General features: G+C 51.4%; 6 protein-coding genes across 6 annotated transcripts; 4 read left to right on the top strand and 2 right to left on the bottom strand.

The window, feature by feature from the left end:
• Nucleotides 1–137: 137 nt before the first annotated feature.
• G6M90_00g033670 (uncharacterized protein) lies at nt 138–974 on the top strand (the record flags this gene model as incomplete). The annotated part of the gene is made up of 4 exons (XM_014687808.1): nt 138–212; nt 289–437; nt 492–648; nt 723–974. The coding sequence occupies 4 exons, from the start codon at nt 138–140 to the stop codon at nt 972–974; spliced, it is 633 nt and encodes a 210-aa protein (XP_014543294.1).
• Nucleotides 975–1,920: 946 nt separating this feature from the next.
• Nucleotides 1,921–2,607, top strand: G6M90_00g033660 (uncharacterized protein; the record flags this gene model as incomplete). Its single annotated transcript, XM_066130134.1, has 2 exons — nt 1,921–2,008; nt 2,075–2,607. 2 exons carry the CDS (start codon nt 1,921–1,923, stop codon nt 2,605–2,607), a joined length of 621 nt encoding a protein of 206 aa, XP_065986518.1.
• A 276-nt stretch (nt 2,608–2,883) lies between these two features.
• Nucleotides 2,884–6,166, bottom strand: nuc-2 (Ankyrin repeat protein nuc-2; the record flags this gene model as incomplete). The annotated part of the gene is made up of 5 exons (XM_066130133.1): nt 2,884–3,066; nt 3,123–4,921; nt 4,978–5,824; nt 5,900–6,022; nt 6,080–6,166. 5 exons carry the CDS (start codon nt 6,164–6,166, stop codon nt 2,884–2,886), a joined length of 3,039 nt encoding a protein of 1,012 aa, XP_065986300.1.
• Nucleotides 6,167–8,708: 2,542 nt separating this feature from the next.
• On the bottom strand, nt 8,709–10,183 carry G6M90_00g033640 (uncharacterized protein; the record flags this gene model as incomplete). Its single annotated transcript, XM_014687805.1, has 4 exons — nt 8,709–9,112; nt 9,170–9,667; nt 9,735–10,095; nt 10,163–10,183. 4 exons carry the CDS (start codon nt 10,181–10,183, stop codon nt 8,709–8,711), a joined length of 1,284 nt encoding a protein of 427 aa, XP_014543291.1.
• Nucleotides 10,184–10,705: 522 nt separating this feature from the next.
• On the top strand, nt 10,706–12,803 carry G6M90_00g033630 (uncharacterized protein; the record flags this gene model as incomplete). The annotated part of the gene is made up of 2 exons (XM_014687804.1): nt 10,706–10,927; nt 10,986–12,803. The coding sequence occupies 2 exons, from the start codon at nt 10,706–10,708 to the stop codon at nt 12,801–12,803; spliced, it is 2,040 nt and encodes a 679-aa protein (XP_014543290.1).
• Nucleotides 12,804–16,712: 3,909 nt separating this feature from the next.
• G6M90_00g033620 (uncharacterized protein) lies at nt 16,713–19,009 on the top strand (the record flags this gene model as incomplete). The annotated part of the gene is made up of 2 exons (XM_014687803.1): nt 16,713–16,963; nt 17,032–19,009. 2 exons carry the CDS (start codon nt 16,713–16,715, stop codon nt 19,007–19,009), a joined length of 2,229 nt encoding a protein of 742 aa, XP_014543289.1.
• Between the last annotated feature and the right edge of the window lie 364 nt (nt 19,010–19,373).

The raw sequence follows: 19,373 nt of genomic DNA, 5'->3' as shown, positions 1-19,373 counted from the left end.
GGCTTATTCAGTCGGGTATATATAGCTGCGGAGACAAATACGAATGTGTTATAAACATGACGAGTCTTGTATCCTGACTGGCTCCTGTTTTCTGGTCCTTCTCCTCACCATATGCAGCAACTCGCCCGTTGTTCCACATGAAGATCGTCACTTTCAGCATCTTATTCACCGCTGTCGTGGTCCTCGCGGCTCCGGTCCCTGAACCGACTCCAGTAGGTTGAGCTTTTAGCCCAAAAAGTGAAAAGAGAAAAGAGAGACGTGGCTGTATCAACTATTAACTCCCGTCAGCCTGGCATCCCGAGTGCATCTAGTGCCAGGACGACACTGGCTAGCCTTCAAGTATCAACTCCCGTGGACGATGGCACATACAACCGATCTCTCTTTCACACCTGGGACATTATACACGGAAAATGCAATACTCGGCATGTTGAAATCCCGTTACACTGTTATTCCACTTGAAGTGAGCTCTTCTTGCTAACCACGAGCAAAAGAGATGTGGTACTCATACGGGACGGCGAAGATGTCAAAACGAATCGCAACTGCGTCCCTCAGTCAGGCATATGGACCAGTCCATACGACGGCCTAGTCTTCACCGAAGCTCACAAGCTTGATATTGACCACTTTGTGCCTCTGAAGAATGCGTGGATGGTGAGGAAAAAAACAAGGCCCCTTCCCCCGCCGGTATTGCTCACATCTTTGCCTGGCTAACGCATCGGTTACAGTCTGGAGCATCCGAGTGGACCGATGAGCAGCGAGAGGCCTTTGCCAACGACTTGACTCACCCGCAGCTTTGGGCCGTCTCTGCTCATGCCAATCGGCAAAAGGGGGACAAGAGCCCTGACAGGTGGAAGCCTCCTCTAACGAGCTTCTACTGCACCTACGCCGAATCTTGGGTAGATGTCAAGGGCTATTACAATCTGACCATTTCTGACAGCGAGAAGGACGCTTTGGGGAGCATGCTGGATGATTGCTGATACTGGACCTCTAAACTCATTCGAGCATCTTCCTTCGCCCTTGATGTATTTAGTTTATCACTGGTGTGGTTATTCTTTGCGGCGACGGAGAGATGTATAGAAGGAGATGCGGCATCCTTCCTGCCAAGTGTCAATCGAATAGAATCAACTCCCTACTTCTTGTATAGAGCAAGCCTCCTAGAATCGTATCGTTACGGATGTGGCCGTCGTCATTTGCCAGTTGCGTCTATAGCCCGAACGAATGTGGTTTGTCCTCGGTGCCTCCCGAGTTATCGTCTTCATGTCCAGAGCTATATATGTAGTGTGTTTTTATATTTTTTACCATGTAATATCAACTTAATAGAAAAAAATTAAGAGGGGCTAAATAACTACTTAATGCAAGACCACTAACAACACTATACGTCTGTTAACCGTACTATGCTAGGGAACCACAACTAACCGCGCGATACACCAAGAGTCCACGCATCGCGATGCGATAAACACACTAGCCGAGTTGGCGATTCATCACCATATATATCTTTTATAAAAAAGATACTTAACTTCATATAATATTATGGGTATTATTTAGTTTATATATAGATTACGTGTCAACGTGGCCTAATACTAAATACATCAAGTAAGCTGTCATGCTGTGCGACACACAGTACCACTGCCGCGCCATGTTCTGCGCACAACAAGCTAACATTGAGTAAACATGAAGTCAAGCAACAAATAAACGAGCCGGCCGTACGGAGTACATATGTAGCTACATGTATTGGTATATGTACCCTTCCCCAGCAAAGCCCACTGGCCCGAAGCTTCCAAAGCCCAAGTCAAGTGGAGCAAAAGCCAACCGCGGCCCCAGACGTCATTTTCGCAAAAACAGCTCCCGCCTCCACTCAAGCTGTCCAAACCTCCTCCATGATCCATCCATCAACCAACTCACAACCGCCAGTCCCCAGCCCAAATGGAAACCAGATCCTCGCGCGCGCGCCTCCGCCGCACGTTCCGCTACCCCTCCGACTCGGACACGCCCTCCGCCCTCGACGAACAAGGTCCCTGCCCTCCGCCCCAACCCTCCGCCCCCAGACCAGACCGCAGCTAACGCGCCAGCCCGCCAGAGCAAGAGACCCTCATCGCAGACCTCGCCGCGCAGAACCGCCAGACAAACACCTCCTTCGCCACCGTCCTGCTCGCCCTGCCCGCGCTCTCGACAATCCCCTACGTGCCGCTCCTCTTGCGCGGGCCGCCAAACCCCATCATCGCCGTCCTGTCGCTCACCTCCCTCCTCTCCACGGCCTACATCCTGTACAAGCTCCCGCCGCCAGAGACCGGCATCGCACCGCTGGACGCTTGGGTCCAAAGGGGGCGCGTCCCTGCCGCGAGCGAGACGATCCGGCGGCTGAAGAGGGGCGCCGGACCCGACAAGTCCCCGCTGGAGATGTACTTGCCGTACCTGAACTGCGTGCTGTCCGGTGTGCTGGTCGTGCTGGGCTTGGTGCTGGGCAGAGGGGACGGGAGCTTTGCGTGGATCGGCATGGGGAATCTGCCGGCCATTGTGTACGGTGTTGTTTTGGTGGCAAAGGTCGTCATGGGGAGCGTCGACCCTGAAAGAGAGTTGGGCGGTTTGAAGTATGGGTTTAAAGGCGCTTGAGACCTGCCTCGGCTTGGTTTTTATAATGAGCAAGTGAATGAATGAATAAATGACATCATTACAACCCTTCCTCACAGTTCCTGATGCACCACACCCCTACGGATGAGTCCAAGATTGGATGCAACGCAACGGCTCTTTGATTTCTACCTGTACATACATCATGTCATAATCATGAAAAGTATGCAGTACAACCAGCCCTCCTCTTCTTGAAATCGCATTGCTCTAATCAGAACGCCTCTCGCCTAGCCATAGCTTGCGTACTCCTCATGATTCTCTCTACATGTCTATCGAGTCATTGAACCGCAAAATGCCGTGATTTTTCAAAACACCGTCTACACCTTTGGGAGGTCGAGGGAATGGGTCCGTCATCGGACTTGTGCTGGGGGAATCTGTCGACTTGTCCATGACGAGTGCTAAACCATGAGATTTTATAGCGTCCACGAGAGCAGGCACCATGTCCTGATGTCCAAATCAGCAAAGCAATTCCACACTCCAGGTGACAGGTATACACTTACCAATAATTTGGAGTAGCAGATCAGCCCCATAAAGTTATTACTCTGGGCAATTCGAACTACTTCTTTGATGGATGTACCTCGTCTTCCACTCGGTCGAAGCATATTTTCTTCCAAGATATTGTCCTCGCGGCCGAGATCGTTGCACAAGAACACAGGAAAGTTCGGCTGCTTCCAGTTCAAGGCTGTACACAACCGAGCATTGTAGCTGCTGAACACCATGGAACGAGCTGCCTCTGGAGACTGGTATTGGGCTCTCTGCGCACGAGCATGATCAAACACGACAGTAAGAATAGCATCAACAAAGACGTTGACGTCCAACGCAGGACCGAGCGCAAGCGCCTTTTCTTCCTCCTGCGTCGGGTATAGGACCTGCAGATTCACGTTGATGCCGCGAGGGAGGATGGCCAGAGCATCCTTGAGGGTGATGCCTGCTGTAGCGAGGATGTGATATACCTCCGCAATGTTATCAACAGTCTTCGATGACAGGCTAGGCAACGCAGCTCGACAGGTGTTTTCGGCAGTAATCGTCAGGAACTGCTGTAGGGACAGTCGACACAGTGGCAGATCTAGTCCTCCACAACTGATCGTCCATTGAGACCAAATCACTGGGACTCCATCAGCCGTATATTGCACAAATAGCCGGACGTAGTCACCGGATAAACTTGATCCAGTTACCACAGCACTAGTGGGCTGGTTAAACTGGCTCGTCGCTTTCCAGTACGTCTCAAAGTCCGTGATTTCCAATGGCTGACCATTGAACGGCTTGATCACCTGGGTGCTAAAAGTAATCTGGCCAATTGCCCTAAGTCGTGGATCAAACAGAGGCAGGCAACACTTTGAGATTCCGCCTTGCTGCGTCTTGAAAGCGCTAGGCAATACCACCGTCTTGGCGATAATCTTGGCACCGTACGTAGGGAAAACATCGAAATCGAGAGAAAATGTATCGAGGTTGTCAACTTGGAATGAAACCATGCGGGTATCTTCTTGAAAGGGGAGAATAATATTCTTTGGGATGAGATCTGATAGCTTGGAGGAGATTGTCAGTCGCGCCGCCGGATATTTTCCATCTTGAAAGAATATCAAAGGCTGCTCGTGAAGGTCATCGAAGCTGAGTTGTACGACGGTTTTAGTGTCGAGGAAGTTATGACCGTAGCGGCGGAGGGGAATGATGGGAGGGGGCAGTTCGAGTATGGGGATTGCGTCGGGATCCAAGGACATGGGACCGGGTGCATTGCTGCTGTCAGTAGGGCCAGGTGACGACTGTAGGACGAGTGGGCTGGCGCGAATGTGAGTGTTGAATGGGGTAAGTAGTTTCATGCATTCCAGATGGCCTTCCCACGCGGCGTAGTACATGGCTGGGAGATCTTTCTCATCCACAATATTGACGTCAACTCCAACCTTGAGCAGCGCCTGCAGGCAGTCAACGTTGCCTTCGCTCGCCGCATGGACAAGCGGAGTCCACCCATACAGCTTATCAACTTGGTCTAAATCAGCTCCAAATTTTTTGAGCAGGAGCAGCAACTCCGATGTCTTTCCCGACCTCGCCACCAGGTGCTGTGGATATAAGCCTTCTGCGTCGGGCAAAATATTCGCTCCGTGCCTTAAGAGCAGCTCGACAACTGCCTCGGAGCCGTGCTCACAAGCTAAATTCAACGGGACATGGTCTGAGTCCGATACCGGATCGATTCTTGCCGATCTAGCGAGCAAACGCTGTATGCAATCAATATGACCATGAATAATTGAGTGGATAAGCGGAGTAAAGTTGTCGTGGTCAATGAGGTTAATCGTTGAGGAATTCACTTCCAAGCACGAATCAGTATAAGGCATCACGTCATCAGCTTCCGGGGCTTCATACCATTTAATAGAGCCTCGAGCATATCCAGACGACCATGTAAACTGGCGTAGTGCAACGGCACTCGTCCATATACATCTGTCCTATCGACAGAGACCCCGGCTTTTAGCCCCCATTCCAAGACATACTGTTTGCCATATATGGTGGCCTGATGAAGACAATTTCTCTCGTTGATATCATCATATGACTGCAAGTCGACGAGTCCAGTATCTAAAAGAACGCGCAGAGACTCTTCGGGCGCATCATGGATTGCCGTCAGGAAGGTCCTGGTGACACGATCAGGCAATGAGCTTCCTCCGTCTGTTGAGCTGCTCGCGGATTGCATCTTCGTCAAGAGTTCTCTGAGCGTCTCTAGGTTCCCCGTAATGACGGTATCCAGCAACAGTGTGTCGGCATCTCCTTCATCAGTCCCCATAAAGTGTTGGCTCGTGACGACATGCCCTGGTGTCTGAAAATTGACCTGTATGCCATCGGACCAGGCGCCCAGCTCTTGAAGACTAGTCGTGGCCTGATCCGAGAGTTCACTTATAACGGGTGCGTTAAAAAATGGCTGGACTTCGACGGCCCTGGACAGATAAAGCTCCTTGGTTTTGGACTTGGACGTCTTGTCCCACTTCTTGAGAATCTTGGAGAATGCAGTGCCGTTAATTTCAACAAACTGCTGGAGCTTGTTCAAGTCAGTAGCAAACTGTTGAAAGCCCTCCTCGAGTGTTGTAAACTTGGAAGAGCGTCTTGAGATGCCGTCTCTTGTTTGTAGGACCTTTTTCTTGTCCAGAAGAGTTTTCAACCGAATCTTTAGCTCGGCCTCTTTTTGCAAGTAGAAGGCATTCACCTTGTCGAGTTCACGTTCCTATGTAGAGGTCCGCTTGTTAGGGATGTTGCGGGGTCTGTGTGACGGTGTCTTGTGTATCACGGGTCTCCTTACCAGTTGAAAGAAGAAAGTGGCCTTGTTGGCTTGAAGAGAGGCTTGGGAGTCAACGGAACCAGCCTGCCGAAGTATATCATTTTGCGCCGCCAATGTCGGGGTGGCAGAGAGCTTCTTGATAAGCTGTTCGGTAGGGCAATGTTAGTTGACAAGCTCTCAGTTGCCGCTACTATGTGTAACCATGGGTAATGAGAGTTGGGGAGGAAGATTGGTCAAAGCAATATGGCCAACCTGCGTGGCTTCAGACAAGAGCGGACGGCTGGCCATTTGTAAACAGGCTAGAGGGGTCATAGTCCATGGGGCACCGACCTTTTTCAAAGCTTTGTAATTGACGAAGCTTGCCGCATACTCTGGAACCTCCAGCTGGCGCTTCTGTATTTGTTTGCCGAACTTCCTACTCAAGAGGAAATATATTGTCAGCAACCCTGGGCCACGGAATAGACGGTTCTTTCCAAACACCGCCGGTGGCAAGGATGTGGAAGCCTCTTACATATTGCTGCTCGGAGCCTAGCAGAGCCGCGAGTCGGAGGAGAATTAAACGCTTGCGTGTAGCTTCCGTACAAGGAGCAGTCCTCGTAGACAAGATAGGCCAGGAATCGGCAAGAGGAAATATGCCGCCACTTTGTACTCTGTGTGGTTGGGGTTTCGAGCAGGGCTGTCAATCAATCGAACCGTCGAACCGTCATGTAAAGAGTGACACTGAAGGTTGCAAGGCCAGACACACCCATTCAAGACATGACAACAAAAGATGGTAAGTTGCGGGGGTGCGTTTGGCCAGCAGAGAGCCAGCAATGCGATATGTGAGGCGGCAGGTGCAAGCCAGAGCTGCTTGTTGCTATTGACCGCTTGCTGCTGCTGCTTCCTTCTTCACCGAATGGTCCAAGCAGGTGTGAGGCCGGTCAGAGGATATGGATCAGAGTCCTTGACAGCCGCCGGGGTCCCTGAAGGTGGTTAGGTCAGCTTGGGTCAACTTGGGCATCTCCATCCATCTCTCTCTCAATCTCATGTGGCGCATGTGACATCTGAGGCTTGTGTTGACGGTGCGGGTGAGGATGTTCCAGCTTCACAGGAAATACTGCAAAGCTGGAAACGAGAGCAAAAAAAGCACGGCGCGAGGGACAAAAATGAGCGCTCCAGTTACTCACCTTTTCTTAGTCAACACAGGCAAGAGGAAGAGTCATTAATGGTACCTATTCCGCAGTCCCAATCCCTCATGCAGATAGGTCCAAATAGGCTCCTTTGCATCCAGCGTCACCGTGATGGCGGCTGCAGAGGGCCAATGTCGTACAATAACGCCTAAGCAGACGAGGCTACCCAATGCCTGTTCCTTGCGTGGTCCTGTGACCGGGCCCGTGCTAGGAAAACGGTGACGATGTCCCGGGCGACACAAATTGCCGTATGTTGAAAGCCGTGCTAGACGCAATGTCGCAAAGACAAAAGCATGCGTGATGGAAAGTTAACAAAACTTTGGCACCGGCCCGGCTTGTGGATGAGCTTGATTCCTCTTCCACTCTCCCTCCAAATTGAATGAACTCCACCCTAACCAATGTCGTGAGAGCGAAGAGGCACTTCTTGTCAGTCGAAAGAGGCCGCAATGGAGTGTGTGTATAATGTTTGCCTCAGAAGCGGGGTGGTGTGGCCGCTCGTGATCTCTTGGTCTCCCCAACGGTCAACTGGTCCGTCTACTAGTTTACCACGGTCCGCATCGACTACTTTACAAGCTTTGGGCTTTCAAAATAGCCCATGTCGTTCACCTGTACCTAGGGACGTTTTCATCGACGCTTCATTAAACTCGAAGGGACCTCTTCAACCTGCGAGTCAATGTCTGGTATGGTGTACCCTTAACCAGCCATGCTTGCCTGTCGTCGTCCTGTGCGTCTCCACACCATGCACAATTCCAGGAAGGGAAAGAACCGCGCTTTAACCGCGTAGCACTATCTCGTCCGGGGTGGAAGAAGGGCTGATATTCTACCACCGCCTACACCTCTCCATTCCTCTGATTCGTCCCGTCAGTTCTCCTCTCATGCGGCGAGATCTCGCGCTAGCAATCCATTATCTTGGCCAATCGTCGTCTCACAATCAACCCCGTGCCCAAGCGACTTGCCATGCTTTCGCCTTTACGACTCAGTTCAACCAATATTCACAAGATCTTGTGCTCAATAAGTACTCGGTACATAAAGCCAAATTGGGGTAATTTGCCCTCGCTGGGCCCCCTGTTTTCCAGAGTTCCATCTGCAACACCAGTTCACGCATGGCACCTGGGCAAGGTTTAATAACGGCCAGAGACCAGGACCCATGAATGATAGCTCAATATCTTGTTATAAACTTGTAATAGTGCGAAATTTCCCCCTCATGGTATTACCTGCTACCCCTCTTGTCTGGCCATGACGTCGTGGCTCGTCGGCAACGCCTACCTTCCAGAGGTTCGCTTCAAGATTGCTTTTGGTTACCTGTGTATGCAGCCATCTGTCAATAATACTATGTAGGTCACAGGGTCGCAGAGTCGGCCAAGTCCAGTCTCCACCCATGCTACGGAGCATTAGACATACTTCTGCTCTTGGGACCGAGCAAAAAGGATACAATTCACGCAACCGGATAATGGACCATGTTTTGGAAATAAGCTTAACAAAACCCAATGTTTTCTGCATTCTGATGCTACAGTGGGACAAAACAAGCTCGACTGTGCACACTGCTTGGGTGTAAGAGAAATCACCAAGATATCCAACCAATGATTGAAGGTAGCCTACGCTCCATTGAACTCCCAGATAAACAACGCAATGCAGAGAGCGGATCATCGGGGCTTCCCAGCCTATGCCTTTTTGTCTGCCGAGGTACCGTCCTTGGACTCTACCAAGCTGTCGGCCATGGCTTCGGCTGCAGCCTTCTTGAGACGTTCGTGATCCTCTGGCTTGGAATCCTTAGGTTTATCCTTGCTTGGCTCCTTTTCGTCTTCGCTGTCACCGAGGCTAAACGGATCATTGTCCGTGATTGGGCTCGGCTCGACCGTAGACAGAGGTTGCCATTTGCTAGCCTTGGTGCTTGAGCTTTGAGGTGTGTCCTTTGGGGGGACTATAGGCGAAACATCGTACATGTTAATCTCCTCGGTTTCCTCCTTGAATCCTACCCTTCTTCCATTACCAGGTCTCGGGGAGCTCGATGGCGGAGGCGGTCGGTGAATACCAGAGTCAACCATTGGTCTACCTGGCGCAGCAGCTATGAAGCATTAGATTACAGTTATGTCTTAAGGTAGTTTCTCAGGGGAAGACGTACATCCATCAGCGGACAATCGGATTCCTGCAAAGTCGTCGCTGAGCACTTGGGGATCCGCGTCATAGCGATCGTAATCACCACTTCGGCGACTCGCCTCGCCCTGACGACGGGAAGGCTGGCCGTGTCCCTGGTTGTTCTCCTCACTCTCATCGAAACTATCTTCAATCTTCTTTCGCAGGCCTGTGATCCAGCCATTGACCTTGGTTTGCGTGTCCAGAAACCCCTTGCGCAAGTTCTCCCTGATCACAGGCAAATCGTCGTCAATAAAGCTGTGCTCTCTTTCATCGCCTTCCCAGCCCTGAGGTTGTCCAGCGTTTCGGGTACGGTTCGAGACACGAGCTTCGTATGCACCAACATTGTCATAATGCTCAGCTAACTGACGGGCATAGAGCTCATCTGCCTCAACTTGGGACATCTGAGCTCGGCCTTCAGGACGAGGGGGTTGGGGTGGTGGTACTTCTTCGGGCTCGTTCTTGACGGCATCGGGATCGGTCATTTCTATGGTTGATTCATGTTAGAATATGGTCGCCCGATTAGTACGGTTTACCCAGGCGTAGTAGCTCACCCAGGAGTGCATTGAACGCTGGCTCAACCTTGCCTCCACTAGCTCTCAGGACAGCTTTGATGACATTGCCATCTACTGTTGGAAACGCTTCTTTCAAGATCATTTCGTTCTTCTGATCTTCAGTCACGGGTCGAGGAGGCTTTGGTGGAGCGGCCTCTGTTGATGAGACTTGTGCTTTTGGCTCGCCACCAGGGTTTGTGGTTGCGGGTGTTGTTGAAGTGGCCGGTCTGGTAGCAATACCGGTTCTGGCGCCTGCGCCATCGTCAGCGACCACGCTGGTGTCTTGCAGATCGTCGTCGTCCATCTCCAGCGGTCTGGCAGTCGTAGGTGATTCGGCGCCGGACTCTGCCGTGGTTTTGTTCTGGTGAAGCCCGTGCTTGTTAGCAACGCCAGGTGCAACATACATAAATAGCCCTGTGGGTACAAACCGTTTCTGTTGGAGTCGACATGGTTGCGACCTTGGCTGACAGCAATCGCAAACTTCGAGTCTACTGGTTCTCTGAACGTGCCAATAATTACTAATGAGTGAAATGTATTCAAACGGTTGTGTATTCGTCCCAAGTCGGTGATAAGGATACAGATGCAAAGTGCTGTCACCTGAAACCTTTGTCTAGTTTATCTTGAAATAATGAGACGAGGGGTTGCAGCTGGCCACGCCGCCGATGACGTTCCCCACAGGCTGCAGCACAGGGAACTGGCTGAGCCACAGTCCCGATGACGCCTCGCCACAAGTGCTCCGTAAGAGCCATGAAAATGTGGCGACAACTTGAACGCTTCAGTATTTCAATTTGTTTGTCTCTAGGGTAGCAACTCACTTGAGAAGCATTATCTGCTGCGATCTCAAGTGAGCCCCAGCTGTTTCTCTCTCTTTAAGACTATCTGCGATTATGGATAAGGTATACTCTCGGTGAACTGGAAGATAACACAATACCTGGCTCGGCACGTCACTTTTCTCTCTTGTTGCGGTCGTAATGGCAGAGTTCAGCCTTGATGCCACCTTCATTCCGGCTCTGCACAAACCACCGGCTCTACTCCCTATTGCCAAACACCGCGACAGCCTCTTGTACGTGATCGAAACGTACCCAGTAACCATAGTGATCGGTCAAACCGGGTCCGGGAAAACGACACAGATACCCCAGTTCCTGGAAAAGGCAGGATGGTGTGAAAATGGCAAAGTCATTGGTGTAACTCAGGTGAGATCCATTCTCATGCTCACCCACTAGTTGGATATATTCTTATGCGCATCGATAGCCTAGACGAGTCGCAGCAACGACAGTCGCACTCCGTGTTGCTGACGAGATTGGGTGTGAGGTAGGCAAAGAAGTTGGGTACTCTATTCGATTCGAAGATGTCACGTCGTCAGCGACACGAATCAAGTTCCTCACTGACGGTTTACTCATTCGAGAAGCACTGGTTGACCCTCTTCTGAGTCGGTACTCTGTTATAATGGTTGACGAGGCCCATGAACGCTCAATCAGCACGGATGTTTTACTGGGGCTATTGAAGAAGATCCGGAGGAAAAGACCTGATCTGAGGATCATTGTCAGCAGCGCGACTTTGCAAGCAGAGGATTTTCTCAAGTTTTTTGCTGCCAATAGCGAGGATCCAAGCTCCACGAGCGACCATAGTAATTCGCCTGAGATTGCAAGAATCGTGAACTTGGAGGGCAGGACGTATCCTATTGATATGCTGTACCTAGAATCACCGGCAGAGAACTACGTTGAAAAGGCCATCGAAACGGTTTTTGATATCCACACAGAGGAAGGAGATGGGGACATCCTCGTCTTCCTGACTGGGCGCGAAGAAATTGACAATGCGATCCAGGCCATGGCCGAAAGAATTGGCCAAACACGAGATCGATATGGCGATTTACAACCACTGCCACTATACGCAGGGCTGTCGTCAGAGGAGCAAATGTACGTCTTCGACAAAACGCCCGAGGGCAAGCGCAAAGTTATATTCTCGACAAATATTGCGGAAGCCTCCGTCACCATTGATGGCATAGTCTACGTAATTGACTGCGGATTCGTCAAACTGCGAGCATACAACCCAAAGACGGGCATAGAGACCCTCACTGCAACACCGACATCCAAGGCGTCTGCTTCACAACGGGCTGGGCGTGCTGGGCGGACAAAGCCAGGGAAATGTTTCCGCCTCTACACCGAACAAAGCTACCAAAGCTTACCGGAGGCCAACCCCCCTGAAATCCAGCGATCCAACCTGGCACCGATTGTTTTGCAGCTCAAGGCGCTTGGGATCGACAACGTCGTTCGATTCGACTACTTGTCACCACCTCCATCGGAACTCATGTCCAAGGCCCTGGAGCTGCTATACTCTCTCGGAGCATTAGATGAATATGCAAAGCTAACAAGACCACTGGGTTTCCGCATGGCCGAGCTAGCCGTCGAGCCCATGATGGCCAAGACACTCCTCACAGCGCAGTCGTTCAACTGCCTCAGCGAAATGCTCACCATCGCAGCAATGACCAGCCTCGGCACGAGTGTCTGGTTCTACCACGACGGCGAGCAAAAAGCAATGGAAAGTTCACGACGCAAATTTGCCGCCGAGGAAGGCGACCATCTCACCCTTCTCAACGCCTACACGGCATTCGTCACGAAGGGCAAGAAGGAAGCACGGTTCTGTCACGAAAACCACCTCAACTACAAGTCCATGACGCGCGCAGTGAGCATCCGGGCACAGTTGAAACGATACATGGAGCGCTTCAACATCCAAGTCAGCGAGTCGCTGGCTTCCAATCGACCCTCAGAGACAGATCTAAAGAGCAAGGCGGAGCAGATTCGCCGCTGCTTAACGTCGGGATATTTTGCGCACGCGGCTCGAATGCAACCCGATGGGACATTTCGCAACGTCGAGGGCGGGACCGTCATGCACGCGCACCCGAGTTCGTTGCTGTTTAATAGAAAGGCGGACTGGGTGATCTTTCACGAGATTATGGAAACGGGCGAGAAGACATTTATCCGTGACATGACCAAGATTGAGAAGGGGTGGTTGCTGGAGTACGCCCCCGGGTTTTATACGGTGACGAATAGTACTAGGATGGGGGAATAGATGGATCTGCGGGGTGGGATTTATTACGGGAGGCCTCAGAATATTCTAGACGGGACGGGGCGTATGAGAACACTTGATACGAGTATGAATAGACTCTGTGAATGTATGTAGTGAATTATACGCAATATTTGAAAAGGGTTTGGTCATCAGAGTACCAGCATATAGCATCAAAAGTCCCAGGTGGTCGCGCGCCAAGCTCAGGCCGGCACTAGGGCATATCCACCTGGCCAAGAGAGCCTTGCATACCCAATCGACTCGGCGCTGTCTGTAAATAGTAGCTATTCAATGTTCAGACCAAAACACGCAGCCGACTAAAATACATACTACGCGAACAGCCTCCACCAAAACACGCGGTCGGTCCAACGTGAATCTCGGACCCGGCCCACTGCAATAAGGCAGCCTGGCTACGAAGCGTCTCCGAAATGACCGGAAGTACGGAGAACTTGACCAATGGAGGATCCCGTGTGATTACACGCAATGCACAAAATCCTGCAAAATTTTTGACAGAGAGGGGTGAGGCTTGCGCGTGGAATGGGCCTTGATGGCGGCGCGCATGCATCCGCAGTTTGAAAAGCGTATGCATGATTGTTTGTAGTACTAGTAGTAGCAGTATTACAAGTCTGGTATAATTAGAAGTATGTTATTTTTCAAAGCTGGATACGCGTGGAAGCGGTCAACAAGCGTCGTGACCTGCGTTTGGTTCACGGAGCACATCAAAGGAGAACAGTCAATTCAATGACGCTTGATCGTCAAGCACAAGCAAGGGGTTTGGAACAGCTTCGCGAGCAAGACAGTCGTGTCTGTAGCAATCAACGCGCGTAGAGTGAATTGCTGTACGCGCCAACGTGAACAGCATGTTGCAGTCGTGTTTCGATTATTTCGGTATTGTCGGACGTCTCGAGTTGCGACATGGTGCTCATATCTGCCCCCTACTAGCATCTGGCGAGGAATGCATGCCATTGACTCCAAACGCGTGAGTAGCAAGCGGACGCCACCGAATATCGAGCATTATCATGGGGGTCTTGCAAACGGTTGACGCGAGTGAGTGCAACCCAGGTACGGTAGCGAATGAAATGAGCGTCATCCGATAAGAATAGAAGCAGAGAATTGCGCAAGGCGACCTACTTGCAGGTAGGCAGGCGATATGCTTGGAATGAACCTCAGGCCTGGGCCACGAGAACACACAGTGCAGCAAGCAAAGCAAGCTCGGGCATCCGACGCACCAGCCATGTGTAACGTCTGCACATGGGCATTCCGAACGTCCGATGATGTATGTACAACCACCACGGGGCGTGTTGCGGCCCATGTCCATGCATGTGCACTTTGGAGAGGGAAAACCTGGCCCTAGACTCCGTAAGCGTCGATGCGTTGGTGCAACCGCCACAGAGCGAATAGGAATGCTTGCATAGTCGTTTGGCGTAAATTCTATTGCAAGTTGTAACCAGCCGACATTAACAGCTGTCGGCTCGAGGACCCTTTGCGAAAGCCACAAAAGTAGGCGGCCATATGGTGGACTAATGCATTGGCATAGAGTAGAATCGTTCTAGTTGCTAGTGTTGTGATTCTTTGTCCTTGAGAGAGCATCTTGCATGGTTTGTTGACTACTAAGTACCTAGGTACTCAACAACCACCTAGGTACCCAAGGCAAGTACATACTACATAAGTTCCCTTTGGTTAATAGAGATGGTGACGGGTCCTCTAATTTCGGCCCATCACACGCTGAAAGTCTCTTTGCAACGTCTTGGCGTAGAGCCATGTACCACAGTAATAAAGGGGAAGGGAAGAGAGGCCTCTGGCCCAACAGCTGTCGGTGGCCATGCCAGAATCGACAAGCTTTGTAAAAACCGCATGTGCAGTTTCTTCTGAATGGCGAGAGGTTCCAGCTCTGGGCTGGGTGGCATGGATGTGAGGCTTTGAAGATTACATGAGAGGCTGACAATGGAGACCAAGGCGCTGCATAACACGACATTAAAGGGCTATGTGGCTCCCTGTGACACTGCGTCTAGTCCGATCCGAGACTAGCGTCAGGGGCGGATGTCCAGCCTGGGTCTGGGAAAGCACGATCCCGCGCTATGAATGCGTAGCTTGCCCTCCCGCCTCCCTTGCCTGGCGCACTAAATACATATCAATTACAGGGCAGCATGATGCTCTATGCAAGCACAATTTCGTGCAAAAAGTGGCGAAAGCGCAAAATGATTGTATGTATCATCACGTCTTTCCAACGCGTTGACGTTGTTTGCTCCAGCTGCCTTTCACGAGCACACATGACATTGACACGTTTTTGATAAACCAAGGTAACCAACGATGCGGATGGGGAAATGAAACTTTGTTTGGTAGCGGCCTCTGTGGCTGGTGTTGCATCACCGTGGAGCGGCTCTTTGATGCGAAACAGAAGCTTTGCCTCTATTTGCAACTTTGTTTCCCATATCCCCGCGGGGGTCATCCAAAGTCTCAACAGTCCCAATGCATCTTTGAGCCAATTCTTCAAGGTGGGCCGCCGATAGACGATGCGAGCTGCGACAGATTGCCTCAAGTCTGTCCGACAGGCGTATTGCACTGCACATACATAGATGGCAGCGTTTGCGGCCAGGTGCTGTGCAACTGATCAATGAACAATATTGTGCATCCTGTGCATGATGACCTGCCGAATACTAGGCAGTTCTGTGTTGTGCCAATTTACTCCCTGCTCAGTGCCATCAGTAACAACTAGTAGTAGTATCACAGCTTTGTGCAAACACGGTACTAGCACCTTGGAAGAAGCATCACAAACAGGGCACCAGACTCTTGTCGAAACAGACCAGTTATTATTAATAGTCCCAGGACCCAAGGCCCATGCCACTGGACCAGACTGCTTCTGCCCTGACCTCAGGTGTCTTCGAGTGGTTCGTCCAGATGTTGGGCGGCGCTCAAATTAAAACCATTGACCCCGTGTGCGCGACGAGCCAGTTGACACTAAATGCCCTGCTCGGCCGCACGCTTGCCCCGTAAATCCAGCCTGATCCACGCCAGACCCATGTCAGACTTTGCCAGGGCCGCTCCCGCCGCCGTCTCATTTGCTGGTCGGTCCTAGTGCTGGTAGAAGTGGCTGCAAGGTACCGCACCGAGTAGTCAATATTACCAGACAGCTGTGTTTTCCTTGTTTCTCCCCCCCTAGACCAGCCCAAACCCGTCGACCGCCTCTTTGTGTTTATCCCAAGAACCGCTGTTCCACACCCCCTTTGTTCATCACCTTGTCCACGCCCCCTGGTCTTGATCCCAACCCCAATTGATTTCTCTTCCCCAAGCAGGGTAATGAGCTGGTTCTAGTGGTCGCTGGCGCCTCCGTCCCTCTTGCCCTGCTGGGTCCAGGTTCTCATTGCTTCGTCCCGTCGAGCAGCCAAGCCTTCTTCCTTCCTCTTCCTCTCCATCGTCAGTGTTCCCTTCAACTGTCGACCGACGACATCGTGCAATTCGCCCTGCCAACGGGCTCGTCATTCATTTAGTCATTCGTCATTCGTTTTTACAGCAACCGGTCATTCATTTTCGTTATTGCTCTTGTAGCGTTCAGCCATTCATTACTCCCTGGTCATCTACGAATGCGTCTTTAGGAACGTTGGCAAGGCTGGCTTATTTTCTTCTTCGGGGTTGCCCTGGGTTTCTAGTTTCCTTGACCTGGTTTATTTCGTTTTCTCAAGCCGCACCGCTGGACGACCGATTCGATTTGTCGATCCCGACTCTTTGCCACAGCTTACATTGCATCTGAGGGCCCAAAATCCGAAGCAAAACAAACATCTTGTTATTTCAAGGCGAGATCTTTTGGGTTCTTTCTAATGGCTATCGAGTTAAACCTTTCTTTTTGACATAGAGCCTACGACTAAACCCCCCTCCCCTTTCTCGTTATCAGTTTTCAGGACGTTTTATAATTCGACAATGGCAAACCTACCTGCCATTAAGCGGGCCACGACCGCCTTCGGGCAAGGCGTTTCGGATAATAATGTGTACCATATGCAGCCTCGTATCAACTTGCGAAGGGATTTGATCCCTGTTGAGACTCCCATTGCACGTTCATTGTGGACTGTTTTCAGGCGTGACAAATCCTGCCACGACGGCTCGGATTATAACACCTGCGAGAAGGGAGTCAACACCAATGTAACTAATCTTGCCATCATTCTTGGTATTGTGTGAGTGGAAACAAATTATATCACCATCAAGTCGGCAGCCGGCGCTAACTGAACACTTCAAAAAACAGAATCCCCGTGGTTGTTGCCACTATTGTACTCATTTTTCTGCATCGCCGAAATGTTCGCCGCTTAAGACAGGAGGATGCTCAAGATCCCACCAAAGGCCTCGATTTCGGCATGGGCGAAGGCCCTGCCAAAACCAGCAAGCGAAAGAGTTTATTTGGAATAGGGGGAGAAAAGACAAGTCACAAGGGCAACCAATTGTCTATGGATATGAATCTTTCATCACCGTACCTTTTACCTCCCAATATTCAGCAATCCCATGACTCAGTACATTCATTGGCACGAACCTTCCCAAGCGACCAGGACCCATATCGTACTGTTGGCCAGTATTCAAGTAGCGATGCCGGTTCTATCAAATCTTTCAACCCCAATGGAAGCCGGCATGGCTCCATGGCTTACAGTACCTCCGTTGGCGCCGCCGGGAGAATGCCCCCTTCTCGTTCCGACTCGATGCCGAAGACACCTGCATCTCCCGCGGCCAGGTCTGATCCTTTTGCCACGCCTACCGCTCCACAATCCATTCATCAATTCCCCCTACTGGAGGATGCCAAAGAAGTTGTCCGCCCCATGGAACCCGTTGTTCCCGAGATCGGCACTGTTTCCTATCCTGATGAAAAGACCGGTGAGCCGCAGATGCCAGACATTCAGCCGCCGCCTTTAGCAGTGTCAAGAGACTCGCACTACGAGCTGCCGAATTCTTCCTTGGAACAAGACAGACCCATCCTGGCAGAGCTACCAGCGCGTTCGGAACGTGGCCCGATTGGAATGGCCCATTCAGGCGTCGATGGTTTCGACTTCCAATCCCGAGAATCTTATCCGTCCGGACTGGGTCTGGACATGGGCTTGCAAAACGTTTACTCATCAGACGCGCCTCACGCTGTTGATAACATCCCTGGCCAAGCATTATCTCACGATGACTATGGTCACCCTGAGATCCGTACCTCGCAGTACTATGACGGTGATTCTCTTGGGGCCCCTGCACCGGCAGATGCTCCGGAACAATCTAACGATGCCCTGGGTGTTCCACAACAGCAAATGAAACGACTCTCGGTTGGATTCCGTCCTCTGCCACCGGATGAGGTAATGGAATCTGAGGACCCGGAGTACAGAGCCAACCGTATCCGATCCTTTTATAAGGAATACTTTGACGATAGGGAACCTGCACCCCCGTTGCCTGGAAGAGAAGCCGCTGGATATTATGAAGACTATGATGCTGGTTACCTTGGGGATGCTGCCTATTACGATGCAGAGACGAATGCCTTCGTTATGCCATATGCGCAGCCAGTGACTCGTCGCGCCATGACGCCGCCACCTGCCGGGCGTTTCCGAGGCGGTCCTGGAGGACCTGGCCCCCGCGGTGATCCTCGTGGTCCGGTGCGAGGTCCCCATGGCTCTATTGGTGGTATGAGTCTCCAAGGAGGACCAAGGCGGCCTCGTGCTGGCTCTGCCTTTGGCCCAAGGCCCGGCTCGTCTGCTTCTGCCCAGATGCGAGGACGCCCCCCGAAGAAGAACCTGCCTCCCCCATCCGTGCTCCATACTCTGCCAACACCTTCCAAACTCAAGGATGATAGCTTTGCAATCTTTAATGCAACTGATTTCGCGCCTCCTGACTCGTTCAGAGAACATGTCGCGGGCCGTAGTCAAAGCCCTATGGGTGAAAGACGTGCATACTCGCCTAAGGTGCCAGTTGCTTCCCCTCTGGTCACTTCCTTTGACGAGCTATCGGTCCTGCCAAGCCCTCACATGCTTCGCAAGTCATCAACATTCACGGGTCTGGATTTCGCCCCCCCCAAGAAGTTCAAGGATGCAGACACCATGAGTGACGCAGGCAGCATCAGAAGCAATACAAGTGGCATTTCTGCTGCTCAGCTGCATGCTATTCGCGGCGGAGCTGGACGTGTAAGTCGACTACCAGGCGACACCGTTTTTACGTCTGCCGCTTTGGAGGACACACTCAAACCTCAATGGAGCATGCGGCCTTGATCTCCTTTGGAAAATGCCTGGGACATGGCCTGCAGATCCAAGAGTGCAGACAAGTAGCTCGATTGTGTAGACATGCTGGCCGGATGCTTCTGTGCGTAACCCCTGTCCTGTCCTTGGAGCTCACTTTGGCATTGCGCTCTTTTGGCGAACCGTTCTCATCTGGCCCAATTGTGCGGCGAATGATGGCTTGGGCACCAGCGTCAATTGATTTTTATTCATTCTCGCGGAGTAACTAGGGTTATGATGGGACTTGTTGATTTTACAGCTTTTCTCTTTTTCTCTTTATTGTCGTACTGCTTCGGGGTTTGGCTCATCGAGCTTTGCATATAGAAGGGCTAGGACATTAAACAACAACGGCACAAAT

The sequence above is a fragment of the Metarhizium brunneum genome, chromosome 2 (genome assembly GCF_013426205.1).
Source record: "Metarhizium brunneum chromosome 2, complete sequence".
NCBI lineage: Eukaryota > Fungi > Ascomycota > Sordariomycetes > Hypocreales > Clavicipitaceae > Metarhizium > Metarhizium brunneum.
The sequence above is the reverse complement of the archived record's forward strand: the minus strand, read 5'-3'. Positions and strand labels throughout refer to the sequence as shown.